Here is a 19,679-nt window from a genome sequence, read left to right on the forward strand (position 1 = left end):
ATGGCAAGAGCTTCTCCCTTTTAATTTAAACAATTTTTCACTTAATCTTAGTTTTAAAACGTCGTTATCATAACGTCGCATTTATGCGATTATGTATTTTTAACAACAAGCTTTTTAAGCAAATCGTAAGCTAAAATTTACAATTTAAATTAATAATCAATTTTTTAGATAAGATAATCGTTATTACTATACGATTTCAACCCTGCAACATGTCATTAAACACGCAGATAGTACTTAAAGTATAATGTATCGAAGGATATCCACTAAAACATCTATCCTTAACGAAAACACAAATTTCCTCGAGAAGAGGGTATAACGAGGGACCGACGCTGTAATTGGGCATGAAAACGCTGTATTTCCCGCTGATAAGTTTGCAGAAACCAAGTAATAACACGAATGGAGGCTCGATCTGGCGGCGCGGTAGACCAACCTATGAAAACGGAGAGCAGATGCTTTACGAGGGTTCCTTCGAGTTGATGGTATGCCTTGTTACCGGGAGGAACCGCGCTCCCTCGGGTAATATCGTATACAATTATGTCCACAGAAGAGAAGGTATGCATTATGGATACCGCTTCTATGTCCGGTAAATCACGTCGCAGGGTTGGTTAACTCTGCAAATGATCTGCTGGATCACGCCTCGCCACCTTCTGATCGATAAGCAAGCTCCCCACATTTTTTACAACCTTCTCGCACCATTTATCGCGGTAACTTTAAAATCATATAAAGAAATTTTGCTTAGTTAAACATTGCTGCGAAAATAAAGAATCGTATTAAAGAGAAAATATAATTGAAGATGTTAAGTTGAACGAGTTGACTTATGTTTTCAAAATTAATAATTTACGGTGAAACTTATCATCGTATGATAAGCAATTCAAATTTAGGACTCCATTGTTGAAATAAATGAACAAATTATGTTTAAAGGACACTCGATAGGACGATATCGGATAAATTGATTTAATAGTAAGTGTAGCATGACATAGAGCACACTTTATTTCTTAATTAGTGATAATAATTATTTAGCATTGACCGAAATCGAGTACATGTCGTATATTCTTCTTCGATCCAAGTTTTAATAATCATATATATAATATAGATTAATTTACTCGATACAAGTGTAATTAATTGTAATGTATTGTCTGAAAGTATCACTGCGTTGCATCCACTGGTCGTCTCTTCGCACTTCGTCAAGAACAACCGAACGAAACGAGATCAAAGGTTCGACTAAATGACGGAAGTACAGCTTCTAAATGAAAACCAATAGAGTACCCACGCTTACATTCCCGTGTTTCTTAATCAATTCCAGACGTTCTCACGCTTACAAAATATAAGTGGACCAGAAGCACAAGAAACACGAGCCTCGCGTTACGGGGAAACGTGTAAGAACGGCGTCCATAATTCGATTCTTCCAGACCAAGGATGCTCAGTGATTTTTACGGGGAGCGATAGATTCGACCTCTGTTCGAACCCCGGAATAGTTAGATTATAATTCAAATGCGGAGAACTTGTCACTTCGAACGGAATACTAATCTCTCCCTCTTCCCAACGAATACACCAACTTCAAATTAACACGAAACCTACCTACGTAAAGCAGATAATATATTTCGTTAAAGAAATGTTATAAAAAAAAAGAAAAACGTATGCGCACTTGGAAAAAAAGTTTGTTCGCCGTTATTAAAACAACGGTTGGTTAAAGACGATCGAAGCAATAATTCGCAGGTTCGAAGTGGTCGTGGTTCGTCGTTCGAAAGGGCGGCAAGCCCTCCGCAGAACAATATTCAACATTTAACAATAGCCAACATTTATAGAGTAAGATACCAAATTTTTTGTTGCTCTTCTAGTTATTCGCAAATTCATGCTTCATCCATTTCCTCCGCGACCGTCGATCGTGTTACAATTTCCGATTGACCGAATTTCTGAACTCGACGCAAAAATAAATATCACGTGACCAGAATTAGTCTTGCATAACGCTCTCTTTTCATTTTTTTCTTTCTTCTTCTTCTCCTTCTTCTTCTTTGTAAACGTAGTTCGTAAATATCAGTACAGTGTTTCTCAAACTGCAAGAAAATAGTCTCGATGATATGTCCCCCGTTCCAAGAGGATACTTATATTGCTATCGTTCGCACATAGACGCAAGTCACAGTACTCCCAACTTTCCCATGTCTATATATACCGCTATGTCTTTGTATTCTTCTCTCGTAAATCTCTCGGATAAAGTTTGGAAGATGAAACTCGCGTCTCACCGATAATTCTCGTATTTTTATTAATTGACGAAACTCTTGGCAGCGGCTGACGCTCGAAAGAACATAAGGCTATCACAACCTTGCGGTTCGTAGCTACGATCGTTTTCACTTGTCCCTCGATAAACTATGAAAACTTCACACTTTCTCCCCTGTATGGCACCTATGGCTACTACCATTATTTTCTCGTTCTTTCACAGCGCGTCGTTTCGCCGGACAAAGTTGCAAGAGACGAGAGTTTTGCTCCTCTATTGCTTGGGAGAGGGTAATAAGATCGCCTTTCATCGATCAGAAAACGCTATCGAGCATCCGACATCCACAAAATTCTTTTCTCTCCTTGATCTATACACGACTGTACTTTTGAGAAACACTGCGAGAACCGATTTTAAAACAGCGTGACTTTTAAACTTTTAATATTGCACAACATCGATAACACTTCGAGATTTTTTTCTCTTTTGTCAGAAAAAAGTTTTTATACGGCTCACGATGAATTGTAATAGCTAAACTTATACATTAAAGTCTCTTTTCCTCCGATCTTTCGTTTCTATGTCCGTAATGACTGAACGCTGATGAAACGGTAGCGATAATACATCGGCCAATGGTTTGTAACAATTTCCTATCAATTCTTGACAATTTGAAACGAAAGAAGAACAACGTTCCAATCCATCGTATATTTTGGTAGGGGAAAATTAGTTGCAGTTTAATTGTAAATGACAAAAAAATCTCCGTCACTTAAATACGTATAATTGTATTGCAACGTTGTTCTAACGGCATCGCTATAATTTATAAAATACCAACTACACGAAACTATCATTGGAACGGTTGAAAATGTAAGGTAAGGCAAGGCCAAGAACGTTCTCCATCGTGGAAAAATATGCGAGTATCGATAATAATAACGCCATCATCGTAGTCATCACCGTTGTCGCCGTTATCGACAACATATATATATATACGTATAATAAGTAAGTTGTATACTCTAACATTATTATAACATTATACTTAGCAAATATTTTGTTTGAAGATTTACCTAAAATCCACATGGCAACAAATAACCAAGTTCCTTAATTACTTTCATTGTTCTGGCGGTTGAACTCTCGGTATAAAGTCCAGGAAGTGGATGGAAACGAAAAACTCTGACCTCTTATAGGCAATAAGTACTTGGATTTCTAGATTCTCTCTCAGGGATATCATCATGTTACACTTAACAAGTACTATGGTTCTAAAAAAAAGGAAGAGATTAGTCAGAGATTAAAATTATTAACGCGAAAAGAAGAGAACTACAAACTGTTCGTTAGGCGCATCGATTGTAAATACATTGAAACACACATATAACGTCATTAACGTTCTCTTTCACAACTTGGAACAGTTAAAATGGGATCAACTCTAATCGTTTGTCTTGCTAATCGACGACTTTGTGGAAGAGCTTAGCCGCCAATTTGATGATCGCTTAAACTAAATCCTAACTTTTATTCAGTATCCTCCTAAATGATTAAAAAGAACGAGAAACGATAAACGTCGATTAAACAAGAAAGGAATGGGAACGAATTATGTACTATACGACGTACGATTAATGATACAAAGATACGTACATGATTTCTTCCTTTACGGCGCCGTGTGGACCAACGCAAAATGAATAAAATGATTTCAATGAAGCTCTCTTCCTCTCTCTGCTTCTCTCTCTCTCTCTCTCTCTCTCTCTCTCTCTCTCTCTCTTTCTCTCTCAATTACGCTTAAAAGTATGATAAACAAAATAACAAACATACGATAAAAGGAATACAGAGCATGAGAAAGCGAGCGTTGAACGATGAATGCGTCGCGCGTTTCAGATACTTCAATTGAGATATTTAAATGGACAACGAAATCTTAATTAGAAGTGAATTAATTGTCGTCTATAAAAGAAGAACGCTGATGGCATGAATGAAAAATACTTGAGGTAAAGAGTATTTCGAACGTTCCTCGCGAATTTCAATGCAGTCTTGGCGCTCCGATATCTTTGTGCAATTAAACTTTGGTGAAAAACTAATGGACGATGTTACATTGATGACACGTGAGACGACGTAGTTTAAAAAGTGTGAAAAGAGCCGCCCTAGACAGTGGACTGCCATCGTAGGTACTTCACCGTGTATTACGAGTATGTATGCGTGTACGTGTATATCCGGTGTAAATGTCTGTGTATATTCATACTTAATCGTAGTAGTGTAACTCATGTGTAATATAATTTTTTTTTATATATATATATATGTTTCTGCACGCGCGAAGGTCCTTACGTCGATAAGAGACACTATAACATTTTATATATGTACATTAACATGCGTATAGTTATTCTTGGGGATAGGACAGAAAACGAAACAAGTGAATAGAGCTGAAAGTTGGGGATCCATCCGTTTCGAACAAGTCTTGGGTATTTGTAACGCAAGTGATTTAAATAGAGTAGAATAGTATTGAAAGAGATAATTTTAGGCTAATCGGAGCGTAAGATAATTCTTGTGGTAAACGCTGATGAACGAATGCAGGGTCTTTGGTTTCGAGACGCACCGCGTCCCCTTAAGGTAATGGCACTACGACTTGCACGTAAGTTACTGGGAAATAACCCGTGCGACCGTTCAAACTACCTTCGAACCAGTTCTCGTCGATCTTCTTGATCAAAGTAATCGTATCGTTCTCCTAAAAGCAAATATATGATCATTCAGCACATTGCTGTTTCATATTCAATACAGAAATTAATTGATCAGGCCCGCGCATCTAAATAAAATCGTGTAAAAATAATGTACAATTCCTTTATAATTACTTTAAAGCCGAGTTCTCCAGGATTTTCTGGCTCGAAATCGTACAAAGCTGTGCAGCATGGTTGTCTTGTCATTGGAGACCTGGCTGGCGATTTGCTCGGAGATGGTAAAGGAGAAGCTAGAAAACATTACATTTCTCACAGATATCCAACAATATAAAGAATGGTATCTAAACATCTGCCTGGTGACTTGAAACTAATCTTGGATGAGACATCACGCATGATGCAAAATTAAATGTAATATTCAACAGCTAAATCAAACAGCTGCTTTTGCTAAATGTTGGATAAATTACAAGAATACAGTGAATCACGTTATACATCCACTTTTAGTTTTTCAAATAATAAAGTGTATACAGTCTTTTGTTAAATAAACTATCAAATCTTATTGCAAATCACTGTATTTATGAAATTAAAGGAAAGTAAGGTTTTTCTATGGGATGCAGAAAGTAGCTCACACAAAAACAATGTACGATCATTATGTAAGGCATGCACACTGAAAATTATTGTAAACCATTGATTAACTAAATCAGGGTACATCAATAGATATACACAAAAAGGCAAAATAGTAATTACTTTCTTGCCCTTCTTGTGGTGCACGAAAAGCAATAGAATAGAAATTGTATAATTAATCGATTGTTCGAACCCTACGGTAGGACAAGCCAACCCCATGCAAAATTTACCATTAGCAGATTGTGGCGGGTTTCCAGCTGGAAATAGCTCGAGCTGCGAGCGTTTCCCATCCCCATGAATTGGAGACCCGGCTCGACTTGCCCCTACATTGTGTCAGAAGGACAGACATTCAAGTATGCGAAAGTATACACACAGAACAGTCATACAACAGTGTGATAAAAGTATTGGAGATGATTTTAATGGAATTGTTCACAAGTAAACATGTGCATGGTACTATTCCTCCAGTAACTGTAGATACAGCAAAGTTATTCATTGTGGACAATCTTTAATATAAAGGAAGAAAGAAAATAATTATGTATAATACAAGATAATGTGCAAGAAAACTGTGATTGAGGAAGAAATTGTCACTGATTTTGCAATTAATAAAATTCCTCCAATGTAACTTACTTAAATTAAAACCAGTCAATGCTTATACTGAAGTTAAAGCATACTTTATTGTCATTTCTACTCTATTATATGTTAGTATGAAACATTATCCCAAATTAGAAAATGTGTATGAATATAATATATTCCTTTAGGTGCAGAAGAGAGAGAATATTAAATGACCATTTGGCATGGGAAATTCAGTCAAAAGAGAATACGATATACACGGCCACAGTGTGTGTGTGTAGACTTGCAGGAAACGTAGAAAGATATTGCATAACATAGGTAACAGAAAACAGTTAACCAATTCACCCACAAGTGTCACCATCTTGTATTGTGTATGTGTAAAATGTGTTTTACCGTGAAGAGAGAAGTTCCCACCGTTCATAGCATCCGATGTAGGTAATGCATCAACGTGTAAATCGGCCAATGTCTTCGGCACAAACTCGAGTTTTGGCTTGTTCGCCGCTTCATCTTTCCTGCAATAAAATATGATTACATTATCTCAACATTGCATAATACTTATAGTGGATAATATGTCACAACCAATTTTGTGATATTAAATGACTAAATTAAGAAAATTGTTCATTTTTGTAGATGTTATGAAAATTTACAAATACAGACTATCTCCGCATAACATAGTGTTTTTATAATATGACTTGCTTTGTTATCAGTTACATTACATTTAATCTTAACGAAACATAATTGTTATATAATATTAAGAAGAGAAAAGAAAATCTCTAAAAGTATAGATATTAGAAATTGTTTTGTACTATAAAGTATAAATGGTAATTCAGTCATACTGCACAAACTGTCTTCAAAATCAAACTATTTGATGATCCCTATCGTTTCTGATTGTATGAGAAAATTAAAAAAAGGAAAAAAATGTACATATAATGTACATATAATGTACATTTTTTAATTCATTACTTAACGTGCATATTCTAAATATTTCCCAGCACACAATCGCAAATGAAGATAATTAAGTGTTCTATTTCTGAAGTGATACTATATCAGTACATACTTCTCTAAGAGGGTCTCGGTTAGTGTCTTCAGAATCTCGGTACACTGCTGATGGTACTCCAGAAGACCTTCACTAAATGTTGCCAACTGTGCCACTTGTTCTACCTAAACAATAAAAATGCAGGATGAAATACATTGTATTTAAAACTATCTAACCCTTTCACAGTATAATACAACAATAAGAATTAATAATAAAATAATATGGAACAAGTACATAAAATATTTCTCAACTAAAATCTAAATTATTTGTATTTACGCGCAATACCATATGCAAAAATATGTAATTTTAGCTGCTTATACATAATGGATTTTAACAACTACATTATCCATGATGCAATTTGAAATTTAAAATACGCAGCTTATTACATATATCAAAACATATAGAAATAATTTAAGAAGGTGAATTGATCACATAAAACTGATAAAAAATTCATACCATTCTCATACATCTGTCTAGCCTCTTTTTCAAGTTACAGACCTTACATTTTAATATTTCTCGTTAGAACTGAACTCATGCTAATTAGATACGGTAATTAAACAGCCAGTTGGAATTCCAGTACCTCAAAAATTTAACACTTGCTTTGAGAACAAAATTTTAAATTAAAACCATTTCATACAAGAAAATAGCTGAAATGTAAAAATATTTTTAATTTCAAAATCAGGTCAAATAGAACACACCTTATACAATTTTTTCATTATTTTTGTGTTCAGTTCACCTATAAAGTTATGCTGAAGTTACTCTTACACTACAATTGTGAAAAGGTTAAAACGGTACATGATTAATTTGTTTTTTTTTTTAATTACGTCGTTCTCCAAAAGATTGAACATGCCAAGTTGCGCCAGATGGAGACTCTCTGCGAATTTCTCCTCTGCTTGACGAATCTCCTCGTCTGAAACGTGAGAACCTGCTCGCAAAATTTGCGCCAGTGTAGGTATTAAAAATTGCACTACAAGGTTGCTCCAATGCCTAAATTCGGTACATAATAATATATACAGAGAACGTGGAGGGAAACTAGCAAAATGAAACCGTATAAGAGGCCTAAAATTTGTGGTCGTGTACGTTCTTTCTTTATCTACATATAAATACAAGCAAATACAAGTATTAACGTTTTATCATACGCACAAAATAAAAAGCATTCAAACATTCGCAACACTTTTGGTGCACCCGTGACTACTTATATATCATATACTAAATATTTCTACAATTATCACAATACAATTCTACATATATTTGTTAGAATGTTAAAAAATATTTAAAAAAAGATCCTGGCTTGGTATTTCATTTATATGAATCTAAAATGATATCAATTTTGAGCGTAACATATTAAAAAATTATTCAAATCAAAATTGAGGTTCTCTTCCTGTGATTTTTCAGAACTCGAAAGCAGATTAGATAAATATTGGAGGAATTTAATGATAACTATTGTTACACAAAGTATAAAAAGCTAATGGATTAAAAATAATAGGGCAAATGTGTTAATTACCGTACGTGAGAAAGTCACGTACCGGAGAATGGTGCCGAGGTTTTTGCTGGACTTCCGAAATGTGGACTGGCAGATCTCTTTCCAGTAGCTAATGATTTGAATAGCAGGGCAAATAAATGAAGAAAACGAAACTCTTTCATCTTTCATGCTAGACGAAGAACTTAATAATAAATATTTTACAAATTAGTACTGAACTGTATGTGAAAATCGATGAATTAAAATTAATAAAATTGAGGTACGAACTTTATTAAACACAAAACACTTCATCTTACTCGTACGAAACAAACAAGTTAATTTCGAAGCTAACAAATAAAAAAATTATTTACAAGACATTGATCTATGACTGCACTATAAATGATACAGACAATGTTTTAAAAAAGTTAAAAATGTTTAGAGTTCTACGACTCAAAGAGTAAAGATGGTCATTGAGATATCATCGATGAATTATAATTTGTCTATGTCAACGTGCGCATGCAACAAAACGTGCGAATGGAATGCCTGTAAAGTAAGACAAACTCGTGATAGAGAGTTGAAAAGGAAGGAAGAACGCACGCCTAAATCGTGCAATAGAGGCTCTTTTTCTGAACGATTTGCCCTTACAGAAATAGGGGCACGAATAATATGTACGTATGTATATAATTGTAAACAGCACGCGTCCAGTTTTCATGTTCGTTGCAAGGACACAACGCGTTCGGCCCTGATGTATTACGCTTAAATAAATCAATAAACGCGAGAAAATAAAGTCAACTCGCGGCCAAATGTACCTTTTGCTTGACGTCTTCGCTTGCAATCGAAGTCTAGCCTTCGTCCCTGAAGTTTTTTCCGGTGGTGCTGAAAACGAAGAAAAATATCAGTTCCATTCATAGAAGCTCTCTCTCTTTCTTCCATTACATTAAACGAGTAGTCGCTTGAAACCGTACAACAAATGGATTGTATTTCTAAATTTGTTTCTTGCATAAAAACTGTACATTATCCCACATGAAATTGGAGAATTATATTCTATAAATTATTATCATTTTGTCAAATAATTCAAGTTGGCTCAACAAGTTCTACTGGTATTTTTATTTAAATGCAGTATTACAGATTCTACTAAGAAACATTCTAACTGTAAGCACATTATTATCTGCAAATTTGTGCATTTATTTAGACTGGTATGTGTAACATTATTAATGTTTTGAACTTCTACAAATTTTTTTCAATAAAATATTGTAGAATTTTTATACCACCAAAAAATTAAAAATCCTAGAAATACTCTTCGACGAAATACGTTCTCAAATGGAAATAACACTGCTGTTTAAAGCAGTAGACGAACATTTCTGATAACTACCAAACAACTTACCATAACTTCTTTCAGATCTTTGGTCTGCAAATGGTGCAAAGGCTCCAAGAAGTTTTGCTTAATGTTGTCGTCCAGCGAATACTTCACATCCGCCATTTGCTTCATCGCTTCGCCCATTTCAATGAGAGCCTGAGCTGCCAATAAGAATTTAAAAAAATAAATGAGCCGAATCTCCTTCCTAGCGCTTAGATGCATATTTATGCGTCTAGTTGGTCGATCTCTTTGCAAGTAAGGTACTTTACCAATAAAGTTATACGCTAGGTCAACGGTAATGTTTCCCGAAAGCTGGGTCGAGGTAAAGCTACAAGAAGCACTTTACAGTTTTATTTGGGTATGGTTTACATCTTAGTTTTAATATAGAAGAACGAACAGCATTTTTCAGCTAAATATGTTTAATTTGAATGCCTTTATGTTCCATGTTTTCATTAATAAAATAGTAATGTTGTAATTACGAAAAAGACACGCAGACACGTACTTTAGACATTTGTAACGTTCAAGTTGTATAAGTTATGCTAAGAGCTGGGTTCTCTTCCAATACATCAGAAGATTAAGAGGCCTTTTTCCCAGGTAATTATTCAAATAGTCGAACATGTGAAGCGAATTAACGTACTGAAAACACGGTAGCGGTACGGATATTACCATCGCAAATAACTGTTCAAGAGTCTGTGACATTTTAAGTAAACGAATTGGTATTTCTTAACTGATTTACATATATTAAGATACATGCAAACGTTCATAAACATTTGATATACATATTACAGTATTTTATCGAATCAAAATATGAAACTAAACAGAAATACCAATTTAATGATACTAAAAATGTTATCTCCTTCCCATTGGATAAATTCAATTCTGCTTAAAACTTGCTCAAAACTGCTTAAAATAGTGAAATAAAAAAAATAAATGAACCTACCGAAAATACTATCCTCGCCCAATTTCTTTCCATAAAGAAGCATACAATCACCGAGAACACCTTCAGGCTGCGGGTAGGTCGAGGCTTTCGCCTGACCGCTGAGCTTGCTGATGCCCTTGACCGCCGCCATCTTCGCTCTCGCCGTTGGATTTGGCTGAAGGAACTCTTTCGTTTTCATTTGTAACTCCTCCACAAGCTCGTACGTGACATCCGTTTTCTGTAAATCGAAGTCACGTCACTTTGCCATCCGAATTTCAATCTCCCCCCCCCCCCCCCCCCCCCGTTTCTGTTTGTAAAACGGAACAAACTTTCATTGACTTTAATCGACCGTGAAAAAGAAATCGATTCAAGGTCAAAGGCGACACTACTGATGGACATCTAGTAGAAACCTTAGAAATGTAGAAACACGTGCTCACCCTCTCCATGTCCATGAAGTCGACGTCGAGCTTGGTTCCTTCCGCTCCGCCCATCTTCTCTGTCATGTACTGCAAAATAGAGATTCAATTATGTCACAAATATCGTTGCAATAACTTTTCGTAGATATCATGAAAAGTTATTATCATTATACTTGCACAATATTGAACTGTAACAATTAATATTATTAATATTATTGATATTAATATTATTAACATAAGTATTGTTATTTTTATGATTATTATATAATTTGTATTAAAGAAAATATTTACATTTTTCAGCAAAAATCCCATAATTTCTTGCTGTTGTTTTATTTACTTCACTAAGCAATTGAAATAGCTAATATCATATTATAATAAGGAAGAAAACAATCAATGTTTATGATTCACAAGCGATACTTGTATCTGCATTAATCATACCACTTGCACATTTCATACGTAAATAGCATTTCACAAGTAAGTAGAAATGTATAATTCCATATGGAATAAAAATGCTTTCTAATCTCCCTTTAATTTAAGTAATTTCATTTCTAGTTCAAACTATGCTTCAGAAAATTCGCCTGACATAAATTGTTTAAACGAATTTCTATACCAGATGAAAATAAAACCGCAACGGCAATACAATTTTAATCATACACATGAAATTAAAATAATATTATATGATCTCTTTAACATTCATAACAATATTCTAATTTAGATTTCTGTCTAATTGTTTTCCTAAAGCGCACTAATTCGTGTACCGATTTACAAAAATTAATATTTTCTTTCTGTGTTACATTAATATCAAGTTGCACACTGAAGTGCACCGTTTAATAAAAAAGTGTTCCAGAATGTTACAGTACTGCACAATTTGTTGCTACGTGGTACGTTCTATCTATCGAGTTACAGAAAGAAAAATAAAATACTATCCCAGAACGCTCGTTTGTAGGTACGATATCCCTGGCAACCAGTAAATTGACCCACGCATTGCCATGAGAAGGAACGTAGCAAGAACCTGGAGGAAGATACGCGCTGAAGTCGATTGGTCGATGTTAGCTAATTGCTCGTAAACCGAGATCATCCTGAAAGACGAAACGAGATTTCCCACGAAGGAGTATATACGTGGGTAAGGGGGGTATAACCGTATAAAATGTTCGAAAAGAGGAGGAAACGTCAGTGGCAGAAAGGGTAGGTTTTATGGATCAATAATAGAGGCAATCAATTGATCTAAAGTGATATGCCTCTGAAATTTTGCCAACGGATATGAAGGAAAAATAGCAAATGAATTAGAATACAATTAGAATACAGTTAGAATACAATGTGTAAACGAAAAAGGATATTTATAGAAAATTTCGTTTAATTTTTTCAACGGATATACGTATCCCAATTGAAAAATTCAATTTAGAATACTCTATACTATAATCCATGTAACGCCATATATTATACTTAAATACAAACCTAACAAATTTTAATGAGATTATAGTTCGTTATGATTAAAACAGAAAAATATTAAAACTAGGAACTGATATATATCCACATTTAAAGATCACAAATTTATAAATGTAAGAACCATCTACATGGACATCTACTGAATTAATGCCAACTCATTTTTCCACGTATATGAATAAAAGCAATAAAGCGTCTTAATACTTATCATCCGAGAAGCATCTAAATAATTTCAATGAAAGACTGCTCGAGAGCTCGTATGAATGAGAATTGCAAGCATTACTACGCGCTCTTTCGTAATAACGTAGATATTTTTTCGAGAAAGATGAATCATCCGCAACGCCGGTAACGCGAAACGAAAGCAATTCATTTCACGAATTTCCTATCTGTAATCATTTATTTACATCTCCCTTGGTCTCTCCTTGGTTCTGTTCAGCGCTGTTTAATGCAACAATGCGTCCGTGATCCTTGATGAACGCGTAAAAGTCAAGCAACCCAATTATTTAACGAAACTCCCGTACGACCGTGACCTATATTTAAACAGTGACCCACTTGTAGAGCGATACCGCACGCAGGTAACCGTAGTATCACTGATTAAACGTTCGTCCTAGAGTAAATCTGACCCACATCCGGCAGTTGCAATGTCACGTGCCGTTTGATTTGAATTCATGCACCGATTGTGTTATGAACTTCGAACGCCTAGAGAGTACGTGGATGGAACGTTCTACGAGCACGTTACCGGAAGATGCCGGTCCGGCGGACCCATTGTTCCATTTTAATTCCCGAAACGTTTGCGCGAGGTTAAAAACGTTAAAATTACATGGTCTGTCCGGCGGTAATGTTGTCAGAAAACCGAAGGTATATTTGTATATTATCTATGCACATTTCGGAACTATCATCAACAGATGACAGAGAGGCTTTGAGACTTTTAATTCGACATGTATTCCATAAACGAAAGATTTAACGAACCGAATCAAATTAATAACACTTTCGTATTCGAAAAAGAAAAAATGGTAATAGATAATTAGCTTCGTTGAAGAAGGATCGAACTCCAAGCGTATTCAAGTGGAATATAACGAAACAAAGCAAAAATCGATATTCGCTAATAAATTAGTTTTAATATGCTCAATTTCTTCAATAAATACAATATCAATTGCACGTATTATACATGTTAAATGTTGTTATAATTATACGTAGAGGGCAAAAGAACATGAGCTGAATAAACACAGCTGATAGATATAAAAATGAAAGGAAAATTGAATCGAAACTTCGTTTGCAAAATATTCCCTTGAATCGATTGAAACGAAGTAAAATTGGAGGAATGCTAATTGTGACTGTTCCAACGTTACACCCAATTATTCGCAACTATTTGTCGCAACGATTTGTCAAACTGCGAGACGCAATTGAAATCGCGGCGTGACCCAGTAAAAGCCGGCAAGAAACGTGCGATTACAAAGGAAAAACCGTGATTCCCCGGTGGCGAAGTAAGCTTGAAAATCTGGCCTCGAAAAAACTCGAATCTCGGTCAGTTTAACCGCGCGTAGGCGAGAATACCGGTGGCTGCACCTCGTGGCATAACGTAATTATGTTACAGCGTTACAATAGATCGTTGAACACCGGTTAGATTCGACGTGACTCCAGCTGGAAATGGTTCGATGGTTTCCGCCAGAGGGGAATCTTAAAACCAGGTCAAAATGTTGCATCGTGATATTCAATGGCAGAAAAGCAACGATTCTGCTACATTCTTGCCAGCTTCGTCTTCTTTCCTTTCCAACTTTAAACCGATTTCGACAGCTATGGAAAGATTGTTACCAATGGATGCCCAGGTAATCGATGAGTCGCGAAAAGGCATTGAATAGATCCGCTAAACGCGTTGCTCGAATTGATTTCGTAACGCGGTCAGAGCTGTATAAAATCACAGACTTATAATAAATAGAAGTTATAAGTCGACTTGTGAGATTATACTGCAACAAGCGCTACATGCTCAGCGCTGAGCTACTATCCTTTGAAACGTTACAATAACAAAGCAATTCATTAAAAAAATCGTCAATGCTCGATTGATCGTGATCTCAGTTACTCGGTAATGCGATAATCCACGGAATACGTATAACATCAAAATGGTGTACACCTTTTGGGCTCGTGCCATTTTTAACCGGTCGTGTATCCAATAATCGATAAACTTCAAAGAATATCAGAGAAAAACAAACGCTCACCTGATTGGCTTTGTTAATCTGTTTCTTTAACCCCGCGAACGCCATGGTGGTGGTAGTGTTTCTATCTTCCCTCCGGGCAGAAACGAACGAAAAGCCTGCAACAAGAAGGGTCAATTAATCGATGCAAGTAGCGGAACGATTGAAGGAAATTTTTGGAAAACAGAGGAGAAGAAAGGTTGGCTACTCGCCAGATCCGGCCAGCCACGGACGGATGATTTTCAATGTTATCGATCGACCACGTTTTCCAGCATCATGACTTACTTCTGATGTAATAATCACCAACGCACGGACACACAGGCGACGATAATCTTTTCCGATACTTCTCGCGCGACACCCACACACAGCGTGCACACAACAGCGCGATCACGTTTATTCGAAGCAGCTTACGCGCCGGCAAACCCTCTGATTTCTCCAGGAAAAATGACCGTTCGAAAGAATTACATCAATACACGTTCCACGAACATTTTCATCCTCGCGTCTTTCCCGTCACGGAATAAAACCGTCGACTACGAAAATAGAGTGTCGCGTTCATAAAGAGAAATTAACGAGTGCCGTCCCTCTTAATAAGCCGCGCGCTCCTTCGAGGAGAAGAGAGGCGAGAGGACGAGCGTCGCACCAATAAGGGCAAAGGTTGCACGAGGAAACAAGAAGGTTCACCTATGTACTTAGAGACGGGCTAATAACAGCACGATAATGTCGAAATTCTCTTTCAATTGACCCGGTGGCTACCATTACTCTTCATCTTCGTAGACATTAAGAACGACCAATTTTGATCTGGCAATTCGATATGGAAAATTAAGGAAACCCACGATTACGTTGAAGCATACCCTTAATATTGGGCGCAGGGACGATGTATGCAAGCGGTAGGGCTGATTCTTAACAAATAGGACCTAGTATCCCTTACCTAGAGCCAGCGGTCGAAACCGGCACGTCCTCGTTAAACCGTGAAATCCGCCTGCGCTGCGGCGCACCGAATGGCTCTGGGAATACCAAACGAGGACCACGATCGTACGAGACACACGCAAGTGAAAAACTCTAGATAGCCAGAGCGTAGAGATCCGCGTGGACCGCGAGCACCACGAGCACCACCGACTCGTACGTGGTCGGTTTTGCACACTGCGCCTCTTCCACCGAGGGGTAGTTTTCTACCCGACGATCGATACCCGGCAACTGAGTGCCTCTTTCTCGCTTACTCCAATCGCACGCTCTCCTTCTCTATCCATTTCCTTTCCTCTCTCTGGTTTATTCGCCAACTTGCTCTCTCTCTCTCTTCTCTCTCTCTCTCTCTCTCTCTCTCTCTCTCTCTCTCTCTCTCTCTCTCTCTCTCACCCTTTCTCTGATCTCGATCCTCTTCAACCTCTTCCTCTTGCACTTTCAGCGTTTCCTTCAGAATCTCCAAGTTTTTGCCATATCGTCGTTCCCTCGCGTTGCCTCATCCTCCTTCGCAATCCCTACTTCCACTTCGTCGTAATTGTCTTCAGACTCTTATGTTCACTCGCTACACTTTCCTTTACCTCCATTCCGTCCCTTATTCCAACTCATACTAGTTTGTCATTACTCGGTTCGTTTCGTTTACTTTCATTTTCCCGTTTATGCACATGGATTTGCGACAGCCCCGCGTGCATTTTAAATTGCGTCACTCGTTAATTCGTTCACGCGTTTCTGTTGCTCGCGAGACGCACACGGTCAAAGGGGTAAAGGAAAGCACGTGTATACACCATCGTTCAAAAATATCGGTGCACTTGCTTAGTTGTAATAAGTGCCTGAAAAATATTATGCACTCTGCCTTACACCACACTAGAGTGCATGTTCGATTAATAATTCGTTACAAATCTTGCATTCTAAACGTGTAATATTTAAGGTAGTATTTTTGCAAGTGGCACCCCAATAAATAGATTTCCAATTGCCTTAATGCGAGCCTTGTAACTGGCCAAGTATTGATCTCCACTTTTTAAAATACTTTTTCTAGAACTTAGACTAATTATTTTAACTGCAATTTTAATTAAAAAAGATGTCTAGAAATTCGAATCTCCCGGAGTCTCCTAATAAAATTATCCCGTTACGGTTTTCCGTTTTACTATAACGCTGTTGTTTCTTTGCAGCTCCTCGAAGGTTCAAAGGATTCTGCATGAAAAGGTCACCGAGTCAAATGCAACAAAAAGGGCGTTGAAAAAAAAGCATATCTGTTTGAAAACTCGCAGCTGCCGGTAACTACGAAAGGGCACAACCTAGCTCACAATATTTTTATCGCCACCGTGAGTGAAAATTTATGAATGAGTTAATTCTTCGACGCTGGTTGCCCCGGCGAGGATATAATGTTTTTATTAAAAGATTTTTATGAAAGAAACGCATCGCTGATAAGCGTTTCCTTTTATCACCTACTTATAAAAAGTACTTTCTCATGTGTGTAGATACATAAATCGATCGTCCTATCATTCTTATACAAATATTCTTTTTTTAAATTAATACGTGTACAGAGATGTGTGCGACAGTAGTTGAACATTAGTATCCCTAAGGTAAGGTTAATGTACATAAAATGAAAATAATCTTATTTTTAAGAAATAATAATAAGAATTGCAAGAATTTATTCACAGCTGTTAATTTTCTCTTTATCTACTACCCTCTAAATTTCCTATTTACATCACCTTAAGTACCTATATCGTAATTAAAACGTTATGCTAGTTGCAAAGACTCATCAAAGGAGCATCGATCTCTAAAATTTTTATAAATCCTGAACTCGTTTGGTTAGCGAGAAATCATCAGTGAAATACGATTAGGTCACAGTGTTGCTATCATTCGATAACATTCTGTCGCTTTTGTACGCCCATACGTCTGAGTGTACATCCGCTGTACAAACCACCCCCACGCAAGTTTCGTGAAAATACTTCTAAAAATATATGATAGTCCAGCAGGAGACAACATTAATCTGCCGACGCTAAGGCAACTTTTACTTTCATTTTCGTAACGCCGCTTTCCATTATGTGCATTCTCGTTATCGTTCGTAAAATGAACGCGTGCAAATCGAAAAAGGAAATAATCGCAACGCAACGAAGCGTAAAATATTTTTGCTTTTCACAAGGTATTAAACTCTTTTCCCCTTGCACAAATAAATTGTTTCTGAAAATAAGGAATTGATATATTGACAAATGCTAGATATAAATACAATTTTTATAATTGCAACGCAAAAATTGTTGAATCTTTAGAAGGAGATATTTTGATGTGTCATGTTTGCTAACATTATTACTTTCATTTTAAATATACTTTCTTTTCTAAAACAATATAATTTACTTAATAGAAATTAGCAATAATGCAATAGTGATTAGAGTCTTAACAAGTATAATTATACGTAAAATATCAACTTATAATCGCATTTGCAAAACACAAATAACAATCCAGCCTTATTTATATTTTTCGAATGATTTATACGATGAATATTAAAATTATTACTTTGTTAAGTACGGCGATATGAAAAACTAGCCTATTTGCGAGTTTTGCATTCCACGCGACCTTTTTAAATTGTTCTAAATCTACTTTTTCGCAATGTAATTACTCTAACGCGTGCTAATTACATTATCTGTTAATATCAATCGCTTATCGAATATTTAACGAAGAGAGACAGGTACGTGTACGCACTTGTCTGCAATTAATTCAATGAGAACATTTCAATTATATACAAAGAAGCAATTGTAGACAGTTATCGATCTAATGAATATTTATTTCACCTGTGTAAATATTCCTTTTCATATGATGAAAGTTAAATATTACGATAATCATTTGAACGTTTTAATCTTCCTATACTGGCCGCCATTTTTACACATAAATTTAATATTTAACAAAGGAGATACCAATGTTAAGGCGGATGTAGAATTCGCATAAAAAGAACAAAGTGTTAATGACTCCAGTTTTTACCCAAAGAAGATTCCGAGAACGATCACCACGTTTCGTGCACGTTTCGCATAAACATTAGGTTATTCGTAATTAAACTGTTGTTAGGAATTTACAAATAATTATTTATGCCTGCATAAATCATCATTTATTAGATATTTCAAAGTAACGAAACTATACACATAACATATACTTACATATGTACGTCTAGCGGAAACAGCGATACAATTCGTAAAAAGTATCGATTTTGCAACGCAGTTTACTATGTTGTTCGCCTTTAACTATATCGTGTAAATCGAAATTTGAAATGACAATAATATAGCAATAATAATAGTAAGCGGCACACCAATCACAGATGCTGTTGCTGTTTGTAACCAATAATGAACATGGCGTCCCCTCACGTTTGTTTTCACTTTACATATATGCATTCTACAGTTTCTAAGTACGCAATTTATACACATACCTTCTTTCATTCATATACACGTTCGCCTATCAAATGCAGCGAAAAACGTACGAGATCAATGAATATATGAAATTGATGTACCGCCAAATCCAATGCACGTACAATGTGACCGTGTACGACATAAATGAACCGATTCAGACATTTTCTCGCATGAAATACAAGAAATACAAATTGCAAAGAGAATAATACATAAATTTTGTTTTAAAGTACTTACTTTACCACAATTTAGTAAGAATAGCACACTACTTGGAACTAGAAACAGGCAAACCCCCTGCTATGGTTTGACACCGACAACAGCTGGTAGAATTTCCAGCAGCCGACGCTAGATTGCGCTTCCATTGACGTATAAATCATATCCGTCAGAAGGCGGGAAAAATTTCAAAATTGGAAACGTCTGCTTCTCCCAATATATTCACCATTATAGCCTGTTTAAACGATCGATATTT

At 36.2% G+C, this 19,679-nt stretch overlaps 1 protein-coding gene and 1 long non-coding RNA gene across 11 annotated transcripts; one reads left to right on the forward strand and one right to left on the reverse strand.

Moving 5' to 3' along the window:
• Nucleotides 1–967: 967 nt before the first annotated feature.
• Endoa (SH3 domain containing GRB2 like, endophilin-A) lies at nt 968–19,544 on the reverse strand. 10 transcript variants are annotated; one of them, XM_076894564.1, is made up of 15 exons: nt 19,448–19,544; nt 14,886–14,980; nt 11,251–11,319; nt 10,835–11,051; nt 9,922–10,055; nt 9,347–9,413; nt 8,605–8,670; nt 7,903–7,988; nt 7,100–7,203; nt 6,436–6,554; nt 5,703–5,795; nt 5,596–5,607; nt 5,026–5,141; nt 3,649–4,901; nt 968–3,618 (listed from the first exon to the last, which is right to left on the reverse strand). In XM_076894564.1, exons 2-14 carry the CDS (start codon nt 14,928–14,930, stop codon nt 4,782–4,784), a joined length of 1,248 nt encoding a protein of 415 aa, XP_076750679.1. In that variant the 5' UTR covers nt 14,931–14,980; nt 19,448–19,544; the 3' UTR covers nt 968–3,618; nt 3,649–4,781. The 10 variants fall into 10 exon arrangements, with proteins under 10 accessions (XP_076750679.1, XP_076750680.1, XP_076750676.1 ...); XM_076894565.1 differs by having other exon boundaries at nt 6,457–6,554; nt 7,903–8,003; XM_076894561.1 differs by having other exon boundaries at nt 7,903–8,003.
• Nucleotides 5,364–6,098, forward strand: LOC143423324 (uncharacterized). The gene is made up of 2 exons (XR_013101813.1): nt 5,364–5,501; nt 5,676–6,098. It is a non-coding gene; the product is annotated as an uncharacterized LOC143423324 (long non-coding RNA).
• Nucleotides 19,545–19,679: the final 135 nt, after the last annotated feature.

Source organism: Xylocopa sonorina, chromosome 4, assembly GCF_050948175.1.
Source record: "Xylocopa sonorina isolate GNS202 chromosome 4, iyXylSono1_principal, whole genome shotgun sequence".
NCBI lineage: Eukaryota > Metazoa > Arthropoda > Insecta > Hymenoptera > Apidae > Xylocopa > Xylocopa sonorina.